The sequence below is a fragment of the Neofelis nebulosa genome, chromosome 6, assembly GCF_028018385.1.
Source record: "Neofelis nebulosa isolate mNeoNeb1 chromosome 6, mNeoNeb1.pri, whole genome shotgun sequence".
Taxonomy (NCBI): Eukaryota; Metazoa; Chordata; class Mammalia; order Carnivora; family Felidae; genus Neofelis; species Neofelis nebulosa.
In genome coordinates, this window is record NC_080787.1 from 23,765,330 (window position 1) to 23,789,629 (window position 24,300).

Here is a 24,300-nt window from a genome sequence, read left to right on the forward strand (position 1 = left end):
TTGATTCTTTCAGTCCAACAATAAGGTATGACTTTCCTTTTATTCAAGTGTTTTTTTTTCCAATGTCCCTTAGATTTTAAGTTGTTTTTTTTTTTTTTTTTTCATATAAATCCGTATTTCTTATTGAAGTTATTGTTAGGGGTTTCATCTTTTTGCTGTTGTTACTGCTAATAATGTTCTTTCTTTCCCTATACCTTCTACCTGGTTGGTATTTATATATAGGAAAGTTACCATATGTATGTTTACATTAATTTTATAACCAACCTCTTGCTAGACAGAACGTACCACATTAAGAGTATATAGGAATGGTCTTTCCTGTTACTTTGTCAGCAGAGTGAGCATCTTAAAGGAGTCTTTAATCTCGGTCAGAAGTTTTCTTGATGATCGTCACCACTCTTCCTGGGTAAGGTCAAGATCAGAGAATTAAGGAAGTGTAAATAGTTAGAAATACAATGGTTAAGAGCTTAGGCTCTGGGCTAAGATCACCTCAGTTTATATCCCAACTTGGCGAGCTCTCTTATTTGGGGAAAATGACTTACTGTCTCTAAGTTTTAATTTCCTCATCTGCAGGTTGAGGCGTAAGTGGAATTATTCATAGAGAGCGTGGTTAACACGGTACCTGCAGCATCACAGGTCTGTAAATTTGATGACGATGATGCTGCTGACTGTTCTGAGAGTATACTAAACCGGGATAGAAAGGTTGGTAGGAAAACTGGGAAACGAAGCAATAGATATGCCAGATACTGCTTATTTTCCTTATATTTTAATTTCTTTGCAAATTTAACGTTTGGGTGTTTTCATGTTTAATAAGTAGCTTTAAAGTTATTTTGTTTTATTTATATGTGTTTTTAGAACCCCAACAATAAAATGTGGTTTGAGTTCAGTAATTAAGCCAGGCAAAAAAATGAATATTATGTGACCGTATATATGAAAGGATCAGTACTGCTGTGTTACCTTATACATAAAAAAAGCTGTAAACTTTGAAACAGGATCCGTCATCGTCTCCAGAAAGTTAGGCCGTATTGAAATAATGATGTTACTTAAAAAATGGTTTGTTCTTCACATTTAATTAATTAAGCCATATATTAAAAATCCTTCATTTTCTGCCTTTGGTTTGATAGCATTTTTTTCCACTATATTTTTATCTACTATAGGTTTTGTATTCGTATTCCATCGGTTTTGTGTACATTTTACTGGGATTGACATGCACTAGCGGATTAGGCCCTGCAGTAACATTTTGTTCAAAGGTAAACACTAATCATATTTTTAAAAATAAACATCTCCCATTAAATAGTTTCCTCTGTATTTCTTGTTCAAAAAGATTATTTTTATGTAATTTGATAACTCCTTTAATATAATATATGCAGATCAGAAATTATTTCAGAAATGAAATGATTTATATTTAAATTTATTTTATCCTTGCTCTACCCTATAAGTTAATTTTTAAGCGATGCATAATGTGTAAAAGTTGGGATTTTTAATTTCATCATTGTTTTTCCATTAAATCAGAACTAAATAAGAATCTTTGCTTGACTGCATTGTTGAATGGCTTATTACTACTCAGGAGGTTGATTAAAATCTGTAGTTTTATTTCATTTGTAATACCTCAGGGTTTGTTTTGCATTTTCCTAACAGGCTTTTTTTATATGTTGCAGAATCCAATTCAGACCTACGGTTATGCTTTCCTTTTTTCCCTCACTGGGTATTTTGGAATCTCCTTTGTTCTGGCTTTGATTAAAATTTTCGGTGCACTTCTTGCTGTAACAGGTATGAATGATATACTTACTTAGATTATGAAATAAACATTTAAATTTTCTCTGACTCTCATTTTCAAAAGATACGGGCAGCGTCTACTCTGCGTTAAAAAGAAAATTGTTGCATTTCATCAATTTATTTTTTGGCTTATGGTATTTCTTTAAAATTCTAAAGAAAATGATGTTTCCTCATAATATTTTATTTATTTGAAGGTTTAATTTTAAAATCAAATATGTATATGTATCTAAATAGTAACTTTTAAATGCATTAAAAGAATTTTTTATTAAAAAGTGTGATGGACTATGGGGCGCCTGGGTGGCTCAGTCAGTTAAGTGTCCAACTTCAGTTCAGGTCATGATCTCGCAGTTTGTGATTTCAAGCCCCACATCAGGCTCTGAGCTGTCAGCACAGAGCCTGGAGCCTGCTTCAGATTCTATGTCTCCCTCTCTCTGCCTCTCTCTCTCTCTCTCTCTCTCTCTCTCTTTCAAAAATAAAATAAACATTAAAAAAAAATTTTTTTAAAGTGTGAAAGGCCAAATACCTTCATATAAAAATGCTGCTTTTATATACACTTTTAATTTATAACAAAAATTCTAGTTTTGATGCACGGAAAATATGGCAGCTATATTTCAAACAAAACTTTGGACCTTCTTTCGTACCCTTTCTGGGGCATTAGCCAGATTAGCTTCTCTTGTCACTAATAATTATTATGCACCTGCTTTGTGCAGGAACTCTGCTTGCACTTTAGAGGAATGGAAGTTATATTTGTTATGCTTTGGAAGAGTCAGGAAAACAGATGAGAGGCTACAGGTGAGGCCCAATGAAAAAGATAGATGACTCCATGTGCTAACCTCGTACCATTTGCCAAGTGAATGGTCCAGATGACAAATGCACTCAGCATCTCCCATATGGAGAGAGCGCTGAAAGGAGCCCAGGATTGGATGCAGTGTGGCTGGTTTGGGATGTCAGAGAAGGTAGAGCGTCGTCCCAGCTCAGATGCTTAATGGCATGTGGCCTGGAGAGTAATTCTTTCCTCTTCTCTGGCCTTCATTTCTCTCTTGGAAAGAGACTGGGTTGGACTCAAACATTTCTATCAGAGATTTGTAAGGTTTGCATCATAATGCATACACACATTAGCCATTTATAGCTGAGTTTAACATTTCATACTTTTAAGGGAATAGTTTAATACTACAGAATAAATAAAGCAAATGGATTTAAATCCTAAACTTTCTCTTTATTTGCTCACATATGACTCCCCTGCTAAAGTTTGTATTGCTAATGGTAAACAGAGGGCATAATTATAGGTGAGGCCATATGTATAATCTGTCAAGTTATCTCATACTACCAAGAAAGATTAACAAATTCATATACTTAGCTCGGATTCCAGTTTCGCTTAAAGATGATAACTCTTCAAAAGGGAATTGATATCAATTGATACGTATTATCTAAACCCTGTAGTTGGTATAAAAAAATATGAGATGCAGTCCTTTTCTTAAAGGTGCAGACAGGTTTATTTCTCTTCCGTGTAAAAGAAATGCGCTGGCAATAAAATAGCCAGCATGTATATAACCTTCATTATGTACCCAGAGCCATTTCACATACATTATTCATTTTCATCTCGCAATAATCCTGTAATAAAGTAGGCACTGTTATTGTTCCATTTTACAAGGGGTAAACAGAGGCACAGAGAGGTTAAGTGGCTTGCCCAGTGGTCAACCAGCTGGTAAGTTGCAGCATCAGTATTCCAACGGAGGCAGTCTGGCTCCTGACCTATGCTCTTAACCCATATGTGATCCTGCCTCCTGAACTGCTGTGGTGGCTCCACGTTCATCAGGAAGCTGGACTCCTGTCTTCTCTGCCGGCTTGTCCTCATCCTCATTTCAGGCAGTGGGGTGGAGAGAAGATGAAGGGCACACCTTTGTCTTCAGAAAATCTTCCTAGAAATCACACACCCCTAGAAACAGCACTTCTCACTTTTCACCGGCCAAAACCTAATCACATGACCACACCTGACTGTAGGAAAGGAAGGTATGCCCAGGTAAAAATAGAGCATAAAAAATAACACAGAAGGAAAAATAGATCTGGGGAGTCAGGCTCTGACACATTTCCAAAACTTTCTTCCTTTGGAGTTCATTTATTCATGCATTGGACATTGAGTGCCCGGGACTGTAGTCTGGGGATACAAGGATGAGTAAGACAAGGAACTAAGTAAGACACACAGTCCAGAGAGAGGATAGCAAGTAATAATGCAAGGCGGGGAACAGGGCTACCATGGAGATATTTGCCGAGTCCTACCTCTACCTGGCTGGGACAGGGAGGAGGGCTTCATGCCTAACAGCAGACTTAAGATAATACTTGAAAGACCGGTAAAGGTTAATACAGCCATGTCAAGATTATTCATGGTCTTACCCAGACATGACCAGTAACATTAGGATATTAGCTTACTTTATCCTTTAGCTTACTACTTTCATTTGTTTATTTATTTTTAATATAATTTATTGTCAAAGTGGCTAACATAACAGTGTGTTCAGTGTGCTCTTGGTTTTGGGGGTAGATTCCCATGGTTCACCGCTTACATACAACGCCCAGTGGTCATCCCAACAAGTGCCCTGCTCAATGCCCATCACCCATCTTCCCCTCTATCCCACCCCCCATCAAACCTCAGTGTGTTCTCTGCATTTAAGAGTCTTTTATGGTTTGCCTCCCTCCCTCTCTGTAACTATTTTTTTCTCCTTCCCTTTCCCCATGGTCTTCTGTTAAGCTTCTCAAGTTCCACGTATGAGTGAAAGCAGATAGCACTCCTAGGAATTTAGCTTACTACTTTTAAAGAATAATACCTGTTCTACCTAATCATACCTTCCTCGTGAAAGCCTTTCTTTCCTGCCAGACTAAGCATCTCTAAGGGATTGACATGCCTCCCTAGTGTTGTGGCCTTTATCAAGTACTCATTACAGTTGTACTTTAACATTTAACTGTATGATTTAATGTCTCTACCCTCTACCAGACTATTAACTCCATAACCCCAGCAGCAGCTTTCTGTTTGTTTTTTGGTTTCTGTTGTTTTCTTAGTGTGTCATGTAGATCTCGGCACATAGCAGGCTTAGTTAATATTTGTTGAAATGATTTCCAAAATATTCTAAAAGATAGATATTAGTGGGCACATTCTAAAGCAACCTTTTTTTCTCCCTACAGTGACAACCGGAAGAAAAGCAATGACTATCGTACTTTCATTTATGTTCTTCTCCAAACCATTCACATTTCAGTAAGTAGTTTGTAATTCAACAAGTTTTTCTACTTGCAGGGACCTGGTTTCACATTTCATATTTCCTTAATTTCTTTATAAAGAATCAGTTTTATCTGGAGCCATACTTTATTGATGTGTCTTCTGCTACTTCAGAAATGCATGTAATTATTTTGAAGAAATCATGTTGTACACTTGAACTGCCTAACTGGAGTTCCAGTGCTAGCATGACCCTGTTTCCAGTATAAGTGAACGTGAGTGATGTCTTGAGATGAAGGGATTCTGCCTTGCCCTAGTACAAGAGTATAAATTATATGTGTGTAATACATAAATTATATACATTATATATATACGTGGTTTTTAAAGTTACTAAGTTTAGGGGCGCCTGGGTGGCTTAGTCAGTTAAGTGCCCAACTTTGGTTCAGGTCATGGTCTCATGGTTCATGGGTTCGAGCCCTGCCTCGGGCTCTGTGCTGACAGCTCAAAACCTGGAGCCTGCTTCGGATTCTGTGTCTCCCTCTCTCTCTCTGCCCCTCCCCTGCTCACGCTGTCCCTCTCTGTCTCTCAAAAATAAACATTAAAACAAAAAAATAAATAAAGTTGTTAAGTTTATTGTTCCCCTTTCCCACAAAAGATTTGAGGTAGAGATCTATTCTGTAAGTTTATTTAGTTTATGGCTTCTTATAAAGCATTTACTGTTTTCTTTACTGTCTGGTATACATTTAAAATTAGTATCCTTTCAATTTATGCTGCTTAGTAATTGAGAAGATTCAAACCTAGAAATTATCAATGTATAAGTTTAAAGTTAACCACAGATAAATTTCAGTTGGTGTATTTGTTTTCTGTATTTAGTTTCTCTTTGTGCATGTGCTAGGTATACATTATAGCAACCCATGTAATTCCCCTACTTTCTCAGGATGTGCCCCTTTTTACCTCTGTATGTCCCACCCAACTGGGATAACTGGGTAGATTGTTGAATTCCCAAGATGGCCACTGGCAGATTTACACATTCAGTGCTTAGACTCTTAAGACTATTGGTTAGGACATGGACTTGAATTTGCTATTATCCTCAAAATTCAAATGAACTATATTTAATATTTTGTAAAATATCTTCTCTGTACCTATACTTAACATAAATAATATGGAATTCTATCTAATCTGGTCTAAAAATACTATTTTTTTTTTATTTTAGTGTCATGGTGGCCCTCCAATAACAAAATGTTTATTTTATTGCAGAATTATTGTTAACTCATCACCAAGTTCTGTGGTTAACAGTAAATCGTTACCTTGATATTAATATTTTTTCCTTCCTTCTTTTCTTAGGTATGTCTGGTCTGGTTTGTTAGTTGTCCTTGGTATATTTCTCAATGTTTACAGCAAAAATATGGATAAACTAAGACTACCAGCACTATATGATCTGATAAACAAAATAGTGGAAATGAGAAAGTCAAGGACGTTGGCACAAACCGTATAGTGAGTGATTCATCCTGTTTAAAACAGAACTCTAAGGGAGTAATCATCAAGTAATTAACTTTCCAAAGGGATTATTATAAAAACCAAAGGATCTGAAGGCATGCTACCCATTTGTGATGGGTCACCTACGAAGTCAGCCTTTTCTTCAGGATACTTGTTTAACCGTTTGACTTCTGAAGCAATCAAGAGAGCCACATCTGGCATGCCTTAGAATCAAATGTCAGTGTGAAGGACTGACATTTCTTAACAACCTGTTGAGAATTTCACTGGAAATGGACCATGTTGCAAAACTAATTGGATATCATTATGACATATCAAAGAAATTGATATAATAATATCAATTAATAGATTGTTTTGTTTTCATTCCATTTTGGTGGTGTTATTTAAATGATTCTCTGTTATAAGAGTGAACTGATGATTTAAAGTCTAGAAAGAATAACTTCATTATAAATAAAAATTATTCTGTGATTTTTTTAAATAAATGTGTTATTAGAATTTTGTTATGAAGAGGGAAGTGAAGGTTGGAGTAAGTCTTTACAGAAACTTTAAAACTTAGGCTTTTCTCCGATAATTTAGTAGGAGTATTTGTTAGAGGAAACGTGCTTTAAGTTTTCTGTGAAATATAGACAGCATAATAAAAGGAGTCATCCTGCAACCTGTAAGTATGTGTCGCGGAAAAAATTGCTGCTATTCATCAAAGAAGTGCTAAAAGATTTAATGATTTGGATTTTTTAATTGAAGGGAAAATAATGCATGCCTTAAGTTATAATAAAATAATAAAACCATCATAGTTTTTCTCATAAAAGTGAAATTTAATTTGGCAGCTTAAAGATTAAATAGGGTAAACGTAAGAAACACAAGTAGATTTTACCAAATTTGTACAGTATCTTGTTTGCACAGTTTTGAGTATAAACTCGTAAAGATTTTGGCTCTTATTTTGTAGCAGTTCAGTTTTGGAATTGCTTCCACTGTATTAAAAAAATCCAATTAATCTTCATTTTCAGCATAAGTAATGCTAGTTAAAACAGCTTAGTTTCTGTGTTATTGGTAATATCACTTATATTTTGTGAGTATAATATACTTGGAATATTAATCTTGTTCTGAAAATTCCATTGTATTCTGATGGTAATTTTAACCTGTTATGTGCATATGTGGGTGTAACAGAGCCCGTGATAATTTAAGGGTCTAGCCATAAGGAATTCTGACTGAAAATCAGTTACATGTTAAAATACTGTGAGGGTATTTTTCCCCAAATGGTAATCATTTTTTAAGTTTTCGTATTTTAAAATGAAAGGAATGTTAATTTATATTTCATTATGCCTTCTTAAACTCTTAAGATGGTAAGGAAATTTGTGCCATTAAAAAAAATCAGTTTTCCCGAGTTCTTGATAAAAGATTATAATTTTAACTTTTCAAGGCATCCTTTTATGTACACGCTTTTCTAATTTTTTTTTGTCTTTGCCTGTTAAGAATTCCTCACCCCACCCCCCAATTTTAAACAGTTGAGCACTGTTTAAAAATTGGTTTGCCAGCCTAACCCTTTTACTCCCATTTCCTTTTTTTACCTGCTATCAGATGGAAGCAAACTTCATCTCACTTATTTGTGTCCCTAGAGTACCCTTAGTGAATAGTTTGAAATACAGAATACTTTTCTATGGTGAAGGAAATCAATATTTGAATGTATACTTTGTGTCAGGTTTTCTAATAGCATTCGTAAATATTATGTGATCCCAACAACCCACGTATAAGTAATATAATTAATAAGGGAATTAAAAATAATAATTACTAAAATCACTAAAATTTAAGTGCTTATTAGGTGCCAGGCACTATTTTAAGTGAAATACTCAACAGTTTATTTAATCCTCACAACAGCTCTATGAGGGCAAGTATTATCCTCATTTTACAGATGAGGAAGCTGTGACCAGAGAGATTTGGTGACATTTCTCACCTAGAAAGAACCAAAGCTAGAAAGAACCAGAGCTATCTGTCAAGCAGCCAAGTCCCACAGTAAGGCTCTTAGCCATGTTGCCTCTCTAAGTAGATGTGATGGTTTATGTTCATGTTTTGCAAATACAGAGGTTGAGGACCAGGGTAAGTACTCACTAGCTCACAGTTAATTGGATTTCAAGCCCCTTTCCATCATACCCCAAAGCATATTTTCTGTACCCCACTATGAGCATTTAGGTAATAAGTAACGTAATGATGAAAATTTTTTTTTTTAATTTATTTTTGAAGGAGAGCATGAGCACGAGCAGGGGAGGGGCAGAGAGAGAGGGAGAGAGAGAGATTCTCAAGCACACTCAGCACGGGGCCTGATGCGGGGCTCAAACTCACAAGCCATGAGATCATGACCTGAGCTGAGATCAAGAGTCGGACGCTTAACCGACTGAGCCACCCAGGCGCCCCAATGATAGAATATTTTTTAGTAAAGAATTTGTGAGACATACTTTAATGAATAGGCAAAGATGATTTGATTGGACCGTTAGTTTGGTGCAGATAGATGTATTTGTTTTAAGCAGTATGTAAATATAGATTGTTTCCTCAGCTGTATTCAAATTAGGTGCCTATCACATAGTTAACACTCAGTAAATACCTGTGTTATCCAAGACTAGTCCTCAAAGAATACCATGAGGCCAAAAACTATATTGGATAATATATGTTCTGAATTCTTCCAGCAATGTCCCTCTTTTTAGCATAATAGTGCAGCAACAAAATAATAGCAGAAGAATCTGGCCAACTCATGTGGATCACTCTATTCAATCTTACGTACAGGTAAGCCAGCCTAGCTAGAATCCTTAGTAAGGCCAACTTATATGATGAAGTTGGCTGGCCTTTCCTTGGTTCCTGGTAGGGAGTTTCCAATCTTTGGGATTTCCCAAGTGATGGGCATGTCTTTGATATTCATGGTAGGTCCCTAAATAGTTCCAGAGTAGGGGCTGACCATGTTACAATGACTAACCATGTAACTGTCTATGGAGTTGGGGTTTTGAGCCACATCATACCAGCCCGACCTCCAAGGATGGCAGAGGATTTGGGACTTCAGTTCAGGTGTATAGCCAATGATTCAGTCAATCATGGCCATGCGGTGAGGCTCAATAAACACTATACCTGAAAGCTTGGGAGAGTTTCTCAGATTGGAGATGCCCGTGGATGTACCAGGAGGGAGACAGGAGGATGTGCCAGAGGACTTGGAAGCTTAGTGTCTGTCACCCTCCCAGACCTTGCCCCAAGGATTTCTTCTTTGGTCTGGTCCTGATTTGTAACTTTGTAACAAAACAAACATAGGAAGTATAGCACTTCCTTGAATTCTGTGAGTTGTTCTGGCACATTCTCGAACCTGAGGGGATAGTGGGAACTGCCGAATTTGTACCCAGTGGGTAACAAGTGCGAGTGGCCTTAGGATCCTAGGGCTTGCAGCTGGTGTCTGAACTGAGGGAAGTCTTGTGAAGACTGCCTGTGAAATGACCTAATCTGGGTTGTTACAATTCCATTGTGGGCTTTATTGCTGAACAAATGCTTATAAATAACTATTAGCATTCTCTGCACTATTCTCAAAGCCTCTTGAGTTTTCTCAAGTGATTTTCATCTTCAGCCCACTTTACATTCTAGATTCCTCCTTGATCAAAGAGCATAGGGTTCTAGTAAAATTTGACCAATATTTGGGCCAACAAATAATAGGGCTTAACATAATGAAAATATTTTTGCATTCCAATATCACGTTTGTCCTTTAAGCTACAGTTTTCCAATTACCAAGTTATGCCCAGAATGCTCAAAACCTTTGTATGCTTTCTTCCTAATTAAGCACATGACCTTTTTTTCCCATTGTGTGTTTGAGCAAAAACATTTTCTCCTGTTTTTACTTACTCTGCTTTTTACGTGTCCCTATTGAATGTCCTCGTTCTTGCCCATGGGGCCAACCATCTTAACCTTTTTAACAGATTGTGTAGCATCACTGACTTGACTACTCTTATTTTTACTTTAACATACTTTTCTCTTCCATTCTCACTGGCTAGATATGAGCCAGGCATTATACTAGATGCTGAGGATGAGGAAAATAATCAAATAAACCCTAACTCTTAAGGAGCACCTATTCTATAGAGAAGATTTGCTGTGATCGCTACGTAAAAATACATAAACTTCCTGTCACAGAGTAGCTTATTAGCCTTAAGTTTTCAAAGAACACCCCAAGGTGGTAGTGCTTCTAAAAGTTATATGTGCACGTAAGTCACCAGAGGATCTTTTTTTAAAAGATTTTAATTTAATAGGGTTGTTTTGGGGCTGAGACTTTGCTCTAACAAGATGCTGATGCTTTGGTCTTTGGACCACACTTGAGTATCAAAGCCTTAGAATACCAGATCTGTGTCCTGCTCTTGGGGTCCAGACATCTTAAGCTATTTGAATAGCTTCCACCTCATTCCCTTCCATTTGCTTTTCAAACTTCCCATTCTCACACTATGTAACATCTCTAGGTCTCTTTGTTCAAACTGAACAAAAATCTTACCATGTTGCAGAGTTGCTAGCGTAAGTGAAAAGAGTTCTTTAATCAGTGTAGGTGTATGAAAGATTTAATATTCATTACTTTCTCCATAAATGTGGCTTTTTTTTTTTAAATCTTCACGAAACTGAGATAAACCCATAATTTCCTACCAGTCATGGTCTGTTGTTTTAATTTCATGGCATGTAGTTAGAATCCGTTTTACGCTATTTTGTAGTGACATTATGAAGAAAATGTTCACTTCAGTGATTTACTCTGGCTTCAGAATGAACTGTATTATAAGGGGTTCGGGAAGTAGGACTTAACACTTAAGGGATTCTTCTGAGACTTTAATCACAAAAATGTGTTTTATTAAATATCTTAATCCTATGATACCCCCAAATGTCTAAAACGTTTCCATTTTCATCAGTTTCACACAATTGATACGATTTATTTATTTATTTATTTTTTTATTTTTGGGACAGAGAGAGACATAGCATGAACGGGGGAGGGGCAGAGAGAGAGGGAGACACAGAACCGGAAACAGGCTCCAGGCTCCGAGCCATCAGCCCAGAGCCTGACGCGGGGCTCGAACTCACGGACCGCGAGATCGTGACCTGGCTGAAGTCGGACGCTTAACCGACTGCGCCACCCAGGCGCCCCTTGATACGATTTAAATAGGTGAAATAGGTAAAGTGTGGATAATTATCACAATAGATAATGACAGAAATGAGACTTTGGAGCCTGATTATTAGAGATTTCCTTACAGTACTCACCTTCCATGTTTTCTCCTAACGCCAGTCACAATGAAAGGACTAAAAAGCATATTTCTGACTCGACAGAAAATGAACATGTGGGAATTCATTTTTTTATATGTTATGAAAAATTGTCCGTTAATATATATCCTATTTTTAATTGTGTAGGATTTGTACATGTGTGTATACCCAGAGATGACTCATAAAGGTGGGTGATTATCTTTTCTCTAGTTTCTAACTACATATTAATTGACATAATGTTAATCTGCAATATATGTGCTAATCTCAGGACTGTTTTGGTATTTGGGTACCTCTCATGAAATGAAAAGTTGATTGAAATGTCTGCCCTTACGAAGGTTTGGTCTAATAGGATGGGGTGGGGCTGGGGGTAATTTCCTATAAAATACCTACAAACACATCCACAGCCAGTTCAAGCCGATCTTTAAACCACTAGGGATTATTGGAGGATCTAGGAGAGGCTCGCACCAGAGGAGTGCGGTGCCCTTGAGGACACAGGTTGGCTCATGGAGCTAGTGCACAGTTAACGGGACTAGTTCAAATGTGCCTACATTAGCTGACAGTCAAACACTGAATAAAGAAGCTCCTTATTTTTTTTTTTTCTTTAAGGTTTATTTATTTTTGAGAGAGAGAGCCCGCGCGCACCAAGTGGGGGAAGGGTGGAGAGAGAAGGGCAAAAAGATCTTCAGAAGATCTGAAGCAGGCTCTGCACAGACAGCAGAGAACCTAATGTAGGGCTCGAACTCACGAGCTGTGAGATCAGGACCTGAGCCGAAGTCAGGCACTTAACCAACTGAGCCAGCCAGGTGCCTGGAGGAACTCATTCTTTAAGATCCCAGCTACTCGGATTCTCAAACTTAATCTTACTAAACATATATTTAATTATTCATTCAATTCTCGGCAGTCAGCCATTCTCATAAAACTGAGCCATGGTAGTTTTGTTTTTGATTTTGTTTTTGTTTTTTCTCTTAATTCTCAGGGTTTATCTATTTACAAAATTTCTAAGAAGACCTGATAGTTTTTTGTTTTTGTTTTGTTTTTATTTTTGTTTTTGTTTTTGCTTTCTTTTCTCTCCCTCAAGGACTCCTAAGAGATGCCAATTCTACTTTTGCCTCACATATCCCTGAGCTGTTCTTTCATGGTTTCCAACTCTTTACTGTATTCTTTCTTGCCGCTTCTAAGAGAGTTTCTCAGTCTGATCTTTCTGCTTGTTCTTCATCCATTCAACCTACTATTTATCCCATTCAGTGTAGTGTCATTTTTTATATCCCAGTTATTACATATTCATACCTAATATGTCCACTTGGATTCTTCTAATGATTTCTTGGTTCTGCTTTATGTTAACAATATTTTCCCTTATTATAGTTACCATGGTTATTTTAATTTCCTGGATTCTCTATCCTAATCATTCTGTTTCTGATGATAGATGTTTTTTTAAGTTGGTGGTCTTTTACTAATTATACACCTTTGTGTAGGCATTGGCCGTTCCGCCCAGCCTTCTCACTGCCTGCTATAACACATTCCCCCACATACCTGGCTCCCACACACACCAGGCCCCTCCCACACTATGCTCTCTGGCACCGTGCTCCTCCTCCATACACCGTCCCCTAGGCACATTGCACTCCTTTCTCCACGCTGCAAGGCTTAAGACTGTCTTGGCCTCCCCAGGACATCTCACTTTTCTGTTTTTCTAGAATCCATATGTCTGTCTCCCTATCTGCCTTTCTCTCTCTTCAATAATTTCTCTGGGGTGGTTTTATTTTTATTTTTATTTTTTTTTAATTTTTTTTTTCATCGTTTTTTAATTTATTTTTGGGACAGAGTCTGGGGTGGTTTTAGAAGAAGCCAGCAGCCTGTGCTAGTTCACCGTTTGATAGGAGCTGAAATTAATTAAAAAGGAAGCTCTCTCAATTCTGTCTCTCAGTGATTCACACTGATGATTCTCTGATTTGCCATTCCAACCCCTATAAGTAATAGTTTGCTGGCTGCTATTTTGATTCAGTGTATTTTACAAATACTGGTTCATTTAAATTGGTAAAAATTCAAATTTAAGCAGTAAGATTTATAATATTCAACCATTTGAAAGCTTTCACATCTTTTGAAAGGAAAATTAAGTAATGGAAACATAAAATAGAATTCAGTCATTACAATAAACTTAAATTTTATATTATAATTAGATGAGATTTTTTTAAATTAATTAATTTATTTGGGGGGCAGGGTGGCAGAGAGAGAGGGAGAAAGAGTATCCCAAGCAGGCTCTGCACTGTCAGTGCAGAGCCCAACACGGGGCTCAAACTCACCAACTGCAAGATTATGACTTGAGCCAAAATCAAGAGTCAGAAGCTTAACTGACTGAGCCACCCAGGTGCCTGAAGATTATTTTAATACATCTGCATAATTACTTGAGATTGAAAAACTTCACTACACTTAAAGCTTTAATTTTGAGATGATACTTATTCATATACCTTATAAAATTCTCCAATTGTGCTGTTGTCTAATGCACAGCGAAGTAATCATCACTTGTACAAAATTCTGGGAACAGAAAAGGCAAAAATGATTTCTGTTGTGCAGACATGGAAACGGGCCTTGGCAAGACAAATGTGGCTAAAGTTCACATATAGTAAAGAGCAAAATGAAACCACACCCAGTGTCTTTCACTCTGTGTCCTAATACCTTTCTGATAACCCACGATTCCTGAACCTCCACTCTTTCTAGCCACCACAACACCACATTCAGATTGGCATCCTCTCCATTGTTCCTGTGGTCTGTCAAAGGACTTAATGCTGCCTTCTTTCTCTGTCCCACTTACACTGAGCAAGACTTTTTCCAAGGAAGGGATTTTATGGACAATTCTGCTTGTATATTACCTATTAACACATCTCAGGAGACTGGCCACTTCAGCCAGGTTTTAAGAGAGATACCCAGACAGTGGTGAAAGAAGGGATTTTCTGCCTTGTGTCCCTGAGCAGGTAAATCCACATATGCATCAGTGAGATTTTACAGGTAGGCACTTAGGGTAGGCTACCAGCAGGTAATGGAACCCAACCGGAGAAGTTTTAGGGACAAGTGGAGGTGGGGAATAGAATTAAAGGATGAGTCAAGGGAGCCTGGGTGGCTCAGTCGGTTGAGCATCCAACTCTTAATTTCAGCCAAGGTCATGATCTTGTGATCATGAGATTCTCTCTCTTTTTCCCCCACCCTCAAAAAAAAAAAAGAAAAGAAAGAGAAAGAAAGAAAGAAAGAAAGAAAGAAAGAAAGAAAGAAAGAAAGAAAGAAAGAAAGAAAGAAAGAAAGAAAAAAAAAAGGGAGAAAGAAAGAAGAAAGAAAAGAAAGAAAGGAAAGGAAGGAAGAAAAAGAAGAGAGGAAAGGAGAGAGGAAGGAAAGGAAGGAAGGAAGGAAGGAAGGAAGGAAGGAAGGAAGGAAGGAAGGAAGGAAGGAAGGAAGGAAGGAAGGAAGGAAGGAAGGAAGGAAGGAAAGACTAGTCAGAATGTGAGTTTCAGCAGAAATGCTGAGCACAGAGCTAAAGTGTGGTCAAGGTTGAGAAGACATCACTGGAACAGAACACATGGCGGAAGCTTAATCACAAGGGAAAAAATAGAAAGTGTAGGTGCCAGGGTCAGAGGAAAATGAAATGGGATCTGGCTTGCTAAGCTGTGAACTCCAAGGTCTATTTGCCTCCCCCAGTAAGAGATCCAGAAGGGACTAAACGTAAAGATTAAAGGTCATCCACCACCATGGGAATTTCAAAAATATGGCCTGTAAGAGCAAGATCAGAAGTTATGCTTAATGATTTTGTGTGACTCTTCTAGGTTAGGTCAAGACAATGTTACCACCATAAGAAAGGGGGAGAATCTAGAATTAGGACTCAATACTCCTGAATTAGTGTCAGTAATGTGATGAGAGTTAACATAAATTGCTTGATTTTACTGTATTTTATTTGCTGCTTTGAAAAAGGGATGATTAAAAACACGTTCACCACAGAAGTGAGATTTCTTTCTTATGATAGTTTTGTTAATAAGTGGTATATAATTTGAAATTATAATATTCAAAATTCAAATTACATGATCTGAGCTTTTCTAAGCATACAGCTTCAATAGTATTATGATTTGGCAATTATCTTCCAAATAGACATGAATATTCAAATGAGGTGGCTATAATGTCAGAAGGCTTCATTATAACTGCATGAACACAGACTTTTCCTGGAGAGCAGAGATGGTCATATTCTATTCATGTTCTATTTTAAAGTGACATTGACTCAAATTAATAGTGCCATCTGAACTAACTGACTTTTCCGAAAGGTTAATAAATAACAATCCATAGACCCACATGGCCCCTCCACTGAGAAGTATGAATTATCAGCAATTGTGATAAGCGATGAGAAAATAGTAAGCTTTTCTTTTTTGTTTTTTGATGAGATCCATTGACCCAAATGTCACATTGCTTCATCCATTCAACAAATGTGTACTGAGCAATTTGAAAGGCTCTCAGAATATATATTAGGATATATATAAATGCCTTGGTCCTTCACTCAATTATCCTACAGGAGAGAGGCAGGCATAGCGTTATGGTATAATCATTTCTATAATGTGATAATAATTTCTATGATGTGAATACATATAAGTGTTCAGAAAGATTTTCGAAGAGGAAGTATTTAAGAGAATCCATATAAGAAATTATGAGGACATAAATAAGTACTTGGAGATTGGTGCTGGAGAGAATGGAACCAATATGAGAGATATGTAGGAGGTGATTAATACAGGGGGTGGAAGGAACAGAAGAATTCCAGGGTAACTTTTGAGGTTCCCTCTACAAAATAACTGACCAGTCAGTATAAAGGTCATGAGAAACAAAGATTTAGAAATTACCACAGGCTAAAGGAAACCCAGGAGACAGGATACCATCATGGTATCCTGGATTGGATGCCTGAACAGAAAAAAATACAACAGTGGACAAACTGATGAAATCTGAATAAACTCTGTAGTTTAGTCAATTGTATCATACTAGTGTTAATTTCTGAGTTTGATAAGTGTTTTGTTTGATAAATATGTTAATACTGGAAGAAGCTGGATGAAGTGCATATGGGAGCTCTCTATAACTCTTCATTAAATCTGAAATTAATTCAAAATAAAACTTTAAAAATAGAAGGTTGTTACTCATCAAAAGATACCACTAAGAAAATAAAAATATAAACTGTGGAGTGGGACAGTGAATTGACCACACACATAACCAAAAAAGAACTTGTACATAGGATATGAAGAGAGTCCCTTTAATGAACAAGAAAAAGGATAACCACACAAAAGCTGGGAAGAGACTTCAGGCATTTTACAAAAGAACATAGCCAAATGGCCATCAACATATGAAAAGGTGTTCAACCTCAGGGAAATATAAATTTAACCTCGATTGGAAATCTACAAATTTACCAGGAAGGATAAAATTAAAGAAGACAACTACTGCATATAGACAACCATGTGGAGAAAGAGGGCTTCTCATGCACTGCTGGTAGAAATATAAATTTATGCAACCATTTCAGAAAGCAACTTGTCATTATATCTACAAAATTTGAATGTATGCTTCCCCAGTGACCCAGAAATTCTACTCAAATGCACATACAACAGAAATGTAAGCACATGTGTATCCAAAGACACAAGAATATTCTGAGCAACATCATTTGTAAAAGCAGAAACTGAAAGCCACTCAGATACAGCAGCCACCTACAGTAGAATGGGAAACAAGACAAAAACAAAAACAAAACATGGTATCTACATATAAATGTAATGAAAATGTACGATAAGAATAAATTTCATATTAATGTTGGATCAAAAAACATAGTACAAAAGAAGAGAAATGTCTGATTCCATTTATACAAAGTCCCAAAAAAAAAAAGACAAAGCAAAACTGGAATGTTTAAGGATGCATGTTTTGGTGGTAAAATTATCTAGGAAAGCAAAGAAGTGATATGGACTTTGTGGGGCACCTGGGTGGCTCAGTCGGTTGAGTGTCTGACTTGACTCTTGATTTGGGCTCAGGTCATGATCCCAAGGTTGTAGGATCAAGACCTGTGTCCACTCTGAGCATGGAGCCTGCTTGAGATTCTCTCTCTCTCTTTCTGCCCCTCTCTCCCATCCCATACTCTCTTTCATAATAATAGAAAAGAAAAGAAAAAAGAAAATACTACTACATTTTGGGGGTACAGAAGGCAGGAGGAATGGCAGGAGGAGGTTCATAAGGTGCTTGGCAATTTTTTATTGTCCTGTGTGGTAATTTCACTACTGTGCCATTTCAGATAAAGCATCGAGCTGTATATTTTTTGGTACAGTTTTCTGTACGAGTATTACATTGCACAATTAAACAGTTCTCTAAAAGAGGAAAGGTGGGGGGGAGAACAGAGAATATATTCTTTAGAATATAAGATGACTCAACAGTTCTCTAAAAAATGGGAATCTTAGGGGTGCCTGGGTGGCTCAGTTAAGCAACTGACTTTGGCTCAGGTCATGATCTCACGGTTCGTGGGTTTGAGCCCCACATTGGGCTCTGTGCTGACAGCTCAGAGCCTGGAGCCTGCTTCAGATTCTGTGTCTCCCTCTCTCTTCTCCTCCTCCAATGTGTGTTCTCTCTCTCTCTCTCTCTCTCTCTCTCTCTCTCTCTCTGTCTCTCAAAAATAAATAAAATGTAAAAAAAAAAAAAAATTTTAAATGGGGAATCTTAGACCAACCATGATTATTTCTATGTCTTAAGTCTCGTTTTCCTCTTTCAGTGAAAAGATCTATCCCTTCATTTTGGACTGAATCAGACATTTTTAATAAAACATAAAATTTTCTTTTCACAGTGCCTTCTCCTTCCTTATCAGAGTATCTTTAGCAAGCTAAAGGTCCTCCTGGAAAGAGTTGTTGTTCCTTAAGACAGCAGCTGATTAAATGGATGTAACTTACACACACATGCCTACCTTTAAATATGGGTTTATTTTTTAAACCTCCCTTCAAAGTCAGTATATTTGACTGGAAGGGATATATTCAGTCATTAAGATACTTTTTCATCACATATCGCATTAAGTGTTTTCCATTTAGAAGATAGATCTAAAACACTAGTCTTATCATTCTTCTGTTTGCAATTTAAGTATAAAATCCTGCCAGTGTTGCATTCATTAGAATAAAACAGTCTTGGAAATTAAGCACTAATTTCCCCCTCAAATGGCCATTTCTGGGTTTTTTTTCTTTCTAATTACCACTGTAATGAAGTGGCCAGTATTGTGGTAGGAAGTGATTTCAAAGGCAGCAATTTCTTATTATGAATCATATACTTTATTTCTTCCCTAATGTGAGTCAACCCCAGTTATAGAAAATGCACGTGCAAACTCCCATCTCTGCTGAGACTAAAATCGTTTTGGAATAGCAAATCATACTTTCAGCTCAAAGAGTTAGGCTTTCAAACATTCCACTAAAGCAAAGAGGAAGAAGAAAGCCATTATATTTTCGCTCTGGGATCATTTCTGATCACTCTAATCTATTGCACTCAGAAGCAGATTTTCAATATCTTAAAACAGTGCTATGCTAATAACACATCTGGTAAGGCTAACTTGTATCAAAATAAATATGAGAAAACGCACCAAAAAAAGAGTGTTAAGTATGCACTCCATTCTTTGGTATTAGCACTATCAAATTTAAATGAGAGTGGCATCTAGAAATAGGTTAAGTGTGTCTATTTGAAAATAAACAGTGCTAAGCTTTGGACTCTCACAACTGAGATTTTTCTGATGGAAAAATATAGAATAATACTGACCATGACTGGACACCTGGTTGGCTCAGTTGGTTAACTGTCCAATGTTTGATTTTGACTCAGGTCACGATCCCTGGTTCATGAGATTGAGCCCTGTGTCAGGCTCTGCACCAAGCGTGCAGCCTGGTTGGGATTCTCTCTCTCCCTCTCTCTCTCTCTGCCCCTCCCCCCATCCTGCTTGCTCACTCTTTCTCTCCAAATAAATAAATAAGCATTAAAAAAAATATGATGGTAATTGCCTAGATTGTGCACCAGATTATTTTATCATTGCCACATGTTAGAAATTGATAAAACTCTCACTGAACTGTCATACATAGCTGCTTGCAATATGGTAATGGATAAGAGAAATCAGTGTCCCTCATGGGCATTTCTGGGTCTATCTGGACCCTCATTTCTTCCCAAGGGTCTTTCTTCTTCCTATAGCTTGAATACATTGATCAACAATGTATTCACTATAGGTTCATGGGAGTAGAAAATGCAACCTGGTCGGTCCTTGAAAACCCTCTACTGCTCACTAAAAAACATTCAACCTGTATTTACTATTTGTGCAAAATAATTTACATTTCACGAAGCTATTCTTTCTTTGTTTTAAGAAAACAGAGGTCTTGGGGTGCCTGGGTGGCTCATTTGGTTGAGCGTCTGACTTCGGCTCAGGTCATGATCTCGCAGTCCACAAGTTCAAGCCCCTCATCAGGCTCTGTGCTGACAGCTCGGAGCCTGGAGCCTGCTTCGGATACTGTGTCTCCCTCTCTCTTTGTCCCTCCCCCACTCATGCTCTGTCTCTGTCTCTCTCTCTCTGTCAACAATAAACATAAAAAGAAAAAGAAAAAGAAAAAGAAAAAGAAAAAGAAAAAGAAAGAAAGAAAACAGAGGTCTGCCTAAAAAGAAAAGGCAATTTGAGCAATCCATGGCTCAAAAGATAATATTGGAGGACAACTACAGTGGCAGTAAAAAGATAAGTGGTTGAGGAGGAGGAGAGGGAAGGGAAGGATGAAGAGAGGAAGCACAAAGGAAGCTATTCTGTGTGAAACTGTCATGTTGAGTACATGTCATTACACATCTGTCAAAACCCATAGAACTGGACATCACAGAGTGACACTTAATGCAAATTAAATGGACTCTAGTTCATAGGAGTATATCAATATTGGAACATTAATTGTAACAAATGTACCTCGCTGTGGAAGGTTGTTAATAATAGGGAAACTATGTGTGGGGAGTTGGGGGTGAGAATGGGGGCATGGGAGGAGGAGTGGGGTGTGTATATGGAATACTTTTTACTACCTACTCATTTATTCTGTAAATCTAAAACTATACTGAAAAATAAAGCTATTATTTAATTTTTTAACATACGAAAGAAGACGGGAATGAAGAAGCAACCAAGGTAGACAGAAAATGGCCGAATCTCTTCCTGGAGATCTGGGAGTAAATCCACAGCTCCCCAAGCTTGCTTCAAGGTGGTGTGAGTTACACATACAATTAAAAGACTTGAAAATATGAATAGATTTAAAAGAATAACAACTGTTTTGAAGTTTTGCAATGCCTGTATTCATCTGGACCATATCAGAAAAATAAAGAGAATGTCATTACATATTCATTAAGGTATTTTTTTCATTAAGGTATTTTAATAAAGTTTAGACGTTCTAATTAAAAAAAGATTTGCTCACTGTGAAAAATTGGTGGTGGGGGAGAACATAAAATAAAAAACAATTTTAAATGTTAAAAAAAAAAAAAAAAAAAATATATATATATATATATATATATATATATATATATATATATATATATATATATAACACTTGCTCAACAGATCCATAATGACAAGGACAGTGAAGGCAAAGAAAGACCTAACAGCCCAGTACTAAGAGGTTGGGCGGAGAAGCAGTGTAAGCAAATAATTGGTTAAACAGCAAAGGGTGCTCAGATAGCTGCACGTAGTTCACTGCAGCTGAAACTCAGATTTCAATTAGGGTTAAGCTGCAGAGGGAGATGGGGAAGGCTTGAAGAGTTGAGTGTTGCCCTTTGGGAGTGGGAAGCCATTGTGGGCCTCACAGCAGGAAGCAACATGACTTAGTGTGCCTGGTGGGGGGTGGGACAACCACATATGAGGTGATGTATCAGAATAATGCAGATTTGACCTCATGAAGGGATATACAGAGGAGGGGATGACTTTGAGAGATATAAAGCAGGCAGCACAGTAAGACAGTGGCAGCTTGGGTGGGAGGAGCCAAACACTTGAGATGGCTCCCATGTGCCATCTGTGACATGGGGAGTCTAGCAGGAACAGGGGAGGTTCAGAGCACAGCGTTGGGAAAGCACTGGATTTCTTGCGGGGCATGGTGAGATTTAGTTTTCTGTGGGTCATCTGGACCTCCTTGTCCAAAAGGAAAGAAATGGGATTTATGCCAGTCAGAATGGTCTGTGCCAAAGATGAAGTCATCAGTCTACAGATGGTAGTGGAAACTGAATGCGTGAGATCACCTAGGAGATGTTACATACAGTGAGAGGGAAAGTTGCCCAAGGACAGAACTCTGAGAAACACCCACATCTCATGGAATAGCAGAGGGAGATGATCCCACCCAGGGCTCTGCAAAGAACTGGAAAGGAAGGGAGAACCAGTAAGCAAGAGGAAAAAAAAAAAAATGTTATTCTCTGGTGAAGAATGTTACCAAGTATTTTCCTTCAAGATGTTTTCTCATTGCTAGAATATTTTGAAAAGTCACAAAAGAAAATAAAATTTTGTTCCATGTCTTCTAACTCTGAAATATTAAAAATATAGCTCCGTTGGGATGCACACGGGCTGTTATATGTAAGTGATGAATCACTAAGTTCTACTCCTGAAATCATTATGACACTATATGTTAACTAACTTGGATGTCAAAAAAGTTTAAAACTTATTTAAAAATTAAAACATAGCTCAGTTAAATCAATCTAATTATAATGGAATGCCAAGTATGAATTAATTTAAAAAGTGTTGTATTCAACTTAACAGCACTAGGGACCAAAAGAGGAAATACTGCTGGCTTCTCTTCTCGTGGTAGATAATGCCTCCATCATGGCTTATACCCTTACTGGGCTTTGAAGAGAAAAAATAAGACAGTATCGATGTGCACCAGCCTTCAAGTAGGTAGACCTGAGTTTAAATAAGATTCCCGTCACTTATCAGCTTGGGCAAATCATTTCACCTATTCGAGGTCCAACAGAGGGGGCAGCAAGTTCTGGAAACTTAATGCTTGGAGTATCTTTTTTTAGAGTTCAATTCACATTCTTCAACCTTTGGTATTCGTTGCGTACTTTCAAATACTGAAAAATTTGATGGTGTTCTAGAGATTATCTAATATTTTCTTTTAGCATAATTCCTATTTAAAGGCACACAGGGACCCCTGAGGTCACAGTGGCTCCTTCTCTCCTCCTTGAAGACTCTGGGGCAAATGCCATGCAGGGGGGCCCACTAGCTGAGAACTACCTAATTGTGCCAATTCTTTGTTAAGTTTATTTATTTATTTTGAGAGTGAGAGAGAGAGCAAAAAAGTGGGGGGCGGGGGGGGCAGTGGGCAGAGAGAGAGGGAGAGAAAGAGAATCCTGGGCAGGCTCCACACTATCAACACAAAGCCCAGCGTGGGGCTGGAACTCACAAAGCATGAGATCACGACTTGAGCTGAAGTCAGATGGTTAACCAACTGAACCACCCATGCCCAACCGTGCCCGTTTTAAGTGCAAACATGGGCGTGCAACTTAACAATTTAATTCAACCCAAAGATTTTTTTAATGAAGTTTCTCCAAAACCATCTGTAGATCTGTTGAATTTTTTTTTTCATCCCGCAGGTTATCTGATATATAGTAGAAACCCCCGCAGGTTATCTGATATATAGTAGAAACGTAACAAAGGTCTTTGTCTCCCCCGTCTCTCCCAATGCATTAATGTCTCACTGTTGTATCCTAAGCCTGCACAGTACATTATGGTAGAGCTGAAAGTCCCTCCCCGCAACAAGTAGACAGCTACACAATACCCCGTCCCCTCCCAATTACCACAGCAAGAAAAGACTGGAAGCCCACTTATTACCTTAGTCATTTTGAGTAAAAAGAAAGATAATTTGATTCCTAAAAATGATGGAACTGAAACAAAATACATATCCCTTGATACACTCAGCTGGAATGTTGCTTGTCTTTATTTTGTTTGTTTTTTTTTCCCTTGGATTTACTGATGTATCATTTACCTATAAGAAAATTTGTTCTTTCTTATATACAGTTCTATGAATTCTGGCAAATATTACAGTAATGTAGCATATACTTTAGAAGAGCCAAAAAACTCCCCCACCCCCCAAATTCCCTCCTCTCCTTGTAGTCAACTTATCTTCTCCCACCCACCCCACCTCTTGGCAACCAATGACATGTTTTCTGTCTCTGTAGTTTAATCTTTTCCAGAATATCACTTAAAATGGAATCAAGGTGTCTGTACGACCTTTTGAGTCTGGCTTTTTTACATAACATAATGCATTTGAAATTCATCCCTATTGTGGACAATGCAAGCTGTCCCTTTGCATCATTGAATAATATTTTATTGTATGAATGTGACACAGATTATCATTTCACTTGTGTTTTTTTTTAATGTTTCATTTATTCCTGAGAGAGAGAGAGAGAGAGAGAGAGAGAGAGCATAAGTGGGGGAGGGGAAGAGCGAGAGAGGGACACAAAATCAGAAGTAGGCTCCAGGCTCTAAGTTGTCAGCACAGAGCCCAATGCAGGACTTGAACTCACAAGCCATGAGATCATGACCTGAGCCAAAATCGGACGCTTTACTGACTGGGCCACCC

The 24,300-nt window shown here is 37.6% G+C and overlaps 1 protein-coding gene across 12 annotated transcripts in view; it reads left to right on the top strand.

Annotated features, from left to right (window-relative positions):
• The window catches only part of SLC35B3 (solute carrier family 35 member B3), a 40,326-nt gene extending 19,284 nt beyond the window's left edge, over window positions 1-21,042 (top strand). For 10 of the 12 annotated variants that reach the window (XM_058733050.1, XM_058733047.1, XM_058733055.1 and 7 more), the window contains 4 exons: window positions 1,155-1,247; window positions 1,656-1,767; window positions 4,948-5,017; window positions 6,320-8,152. In XM_058733050.1, the coding sequence (XP_058589033.1) occupies window positions 1,155-1,247; window positions 1,656-1,767; window positions 4,948-5,017; window positions 6,320-6,470 (426 nt within the window). In that variant the 3' untranslated portion in view covers window positions 6,471-8,152. Of the gene's footprint in view, window positions 1-1,154; window positions 1,248-1,655; window positions 1,768-4,947; window positions 5,018-6,319; window positions 8,153-11,866; window positions 11,907-20,844 lie in introns of those variants that run through there. The other 2 variants (XM_058733053.1, XM_058733054.1) reach the window with 2 other exon arrangements.
• Window positions 21,043-24,300: the final 3,258 nt, after the last annotated feature.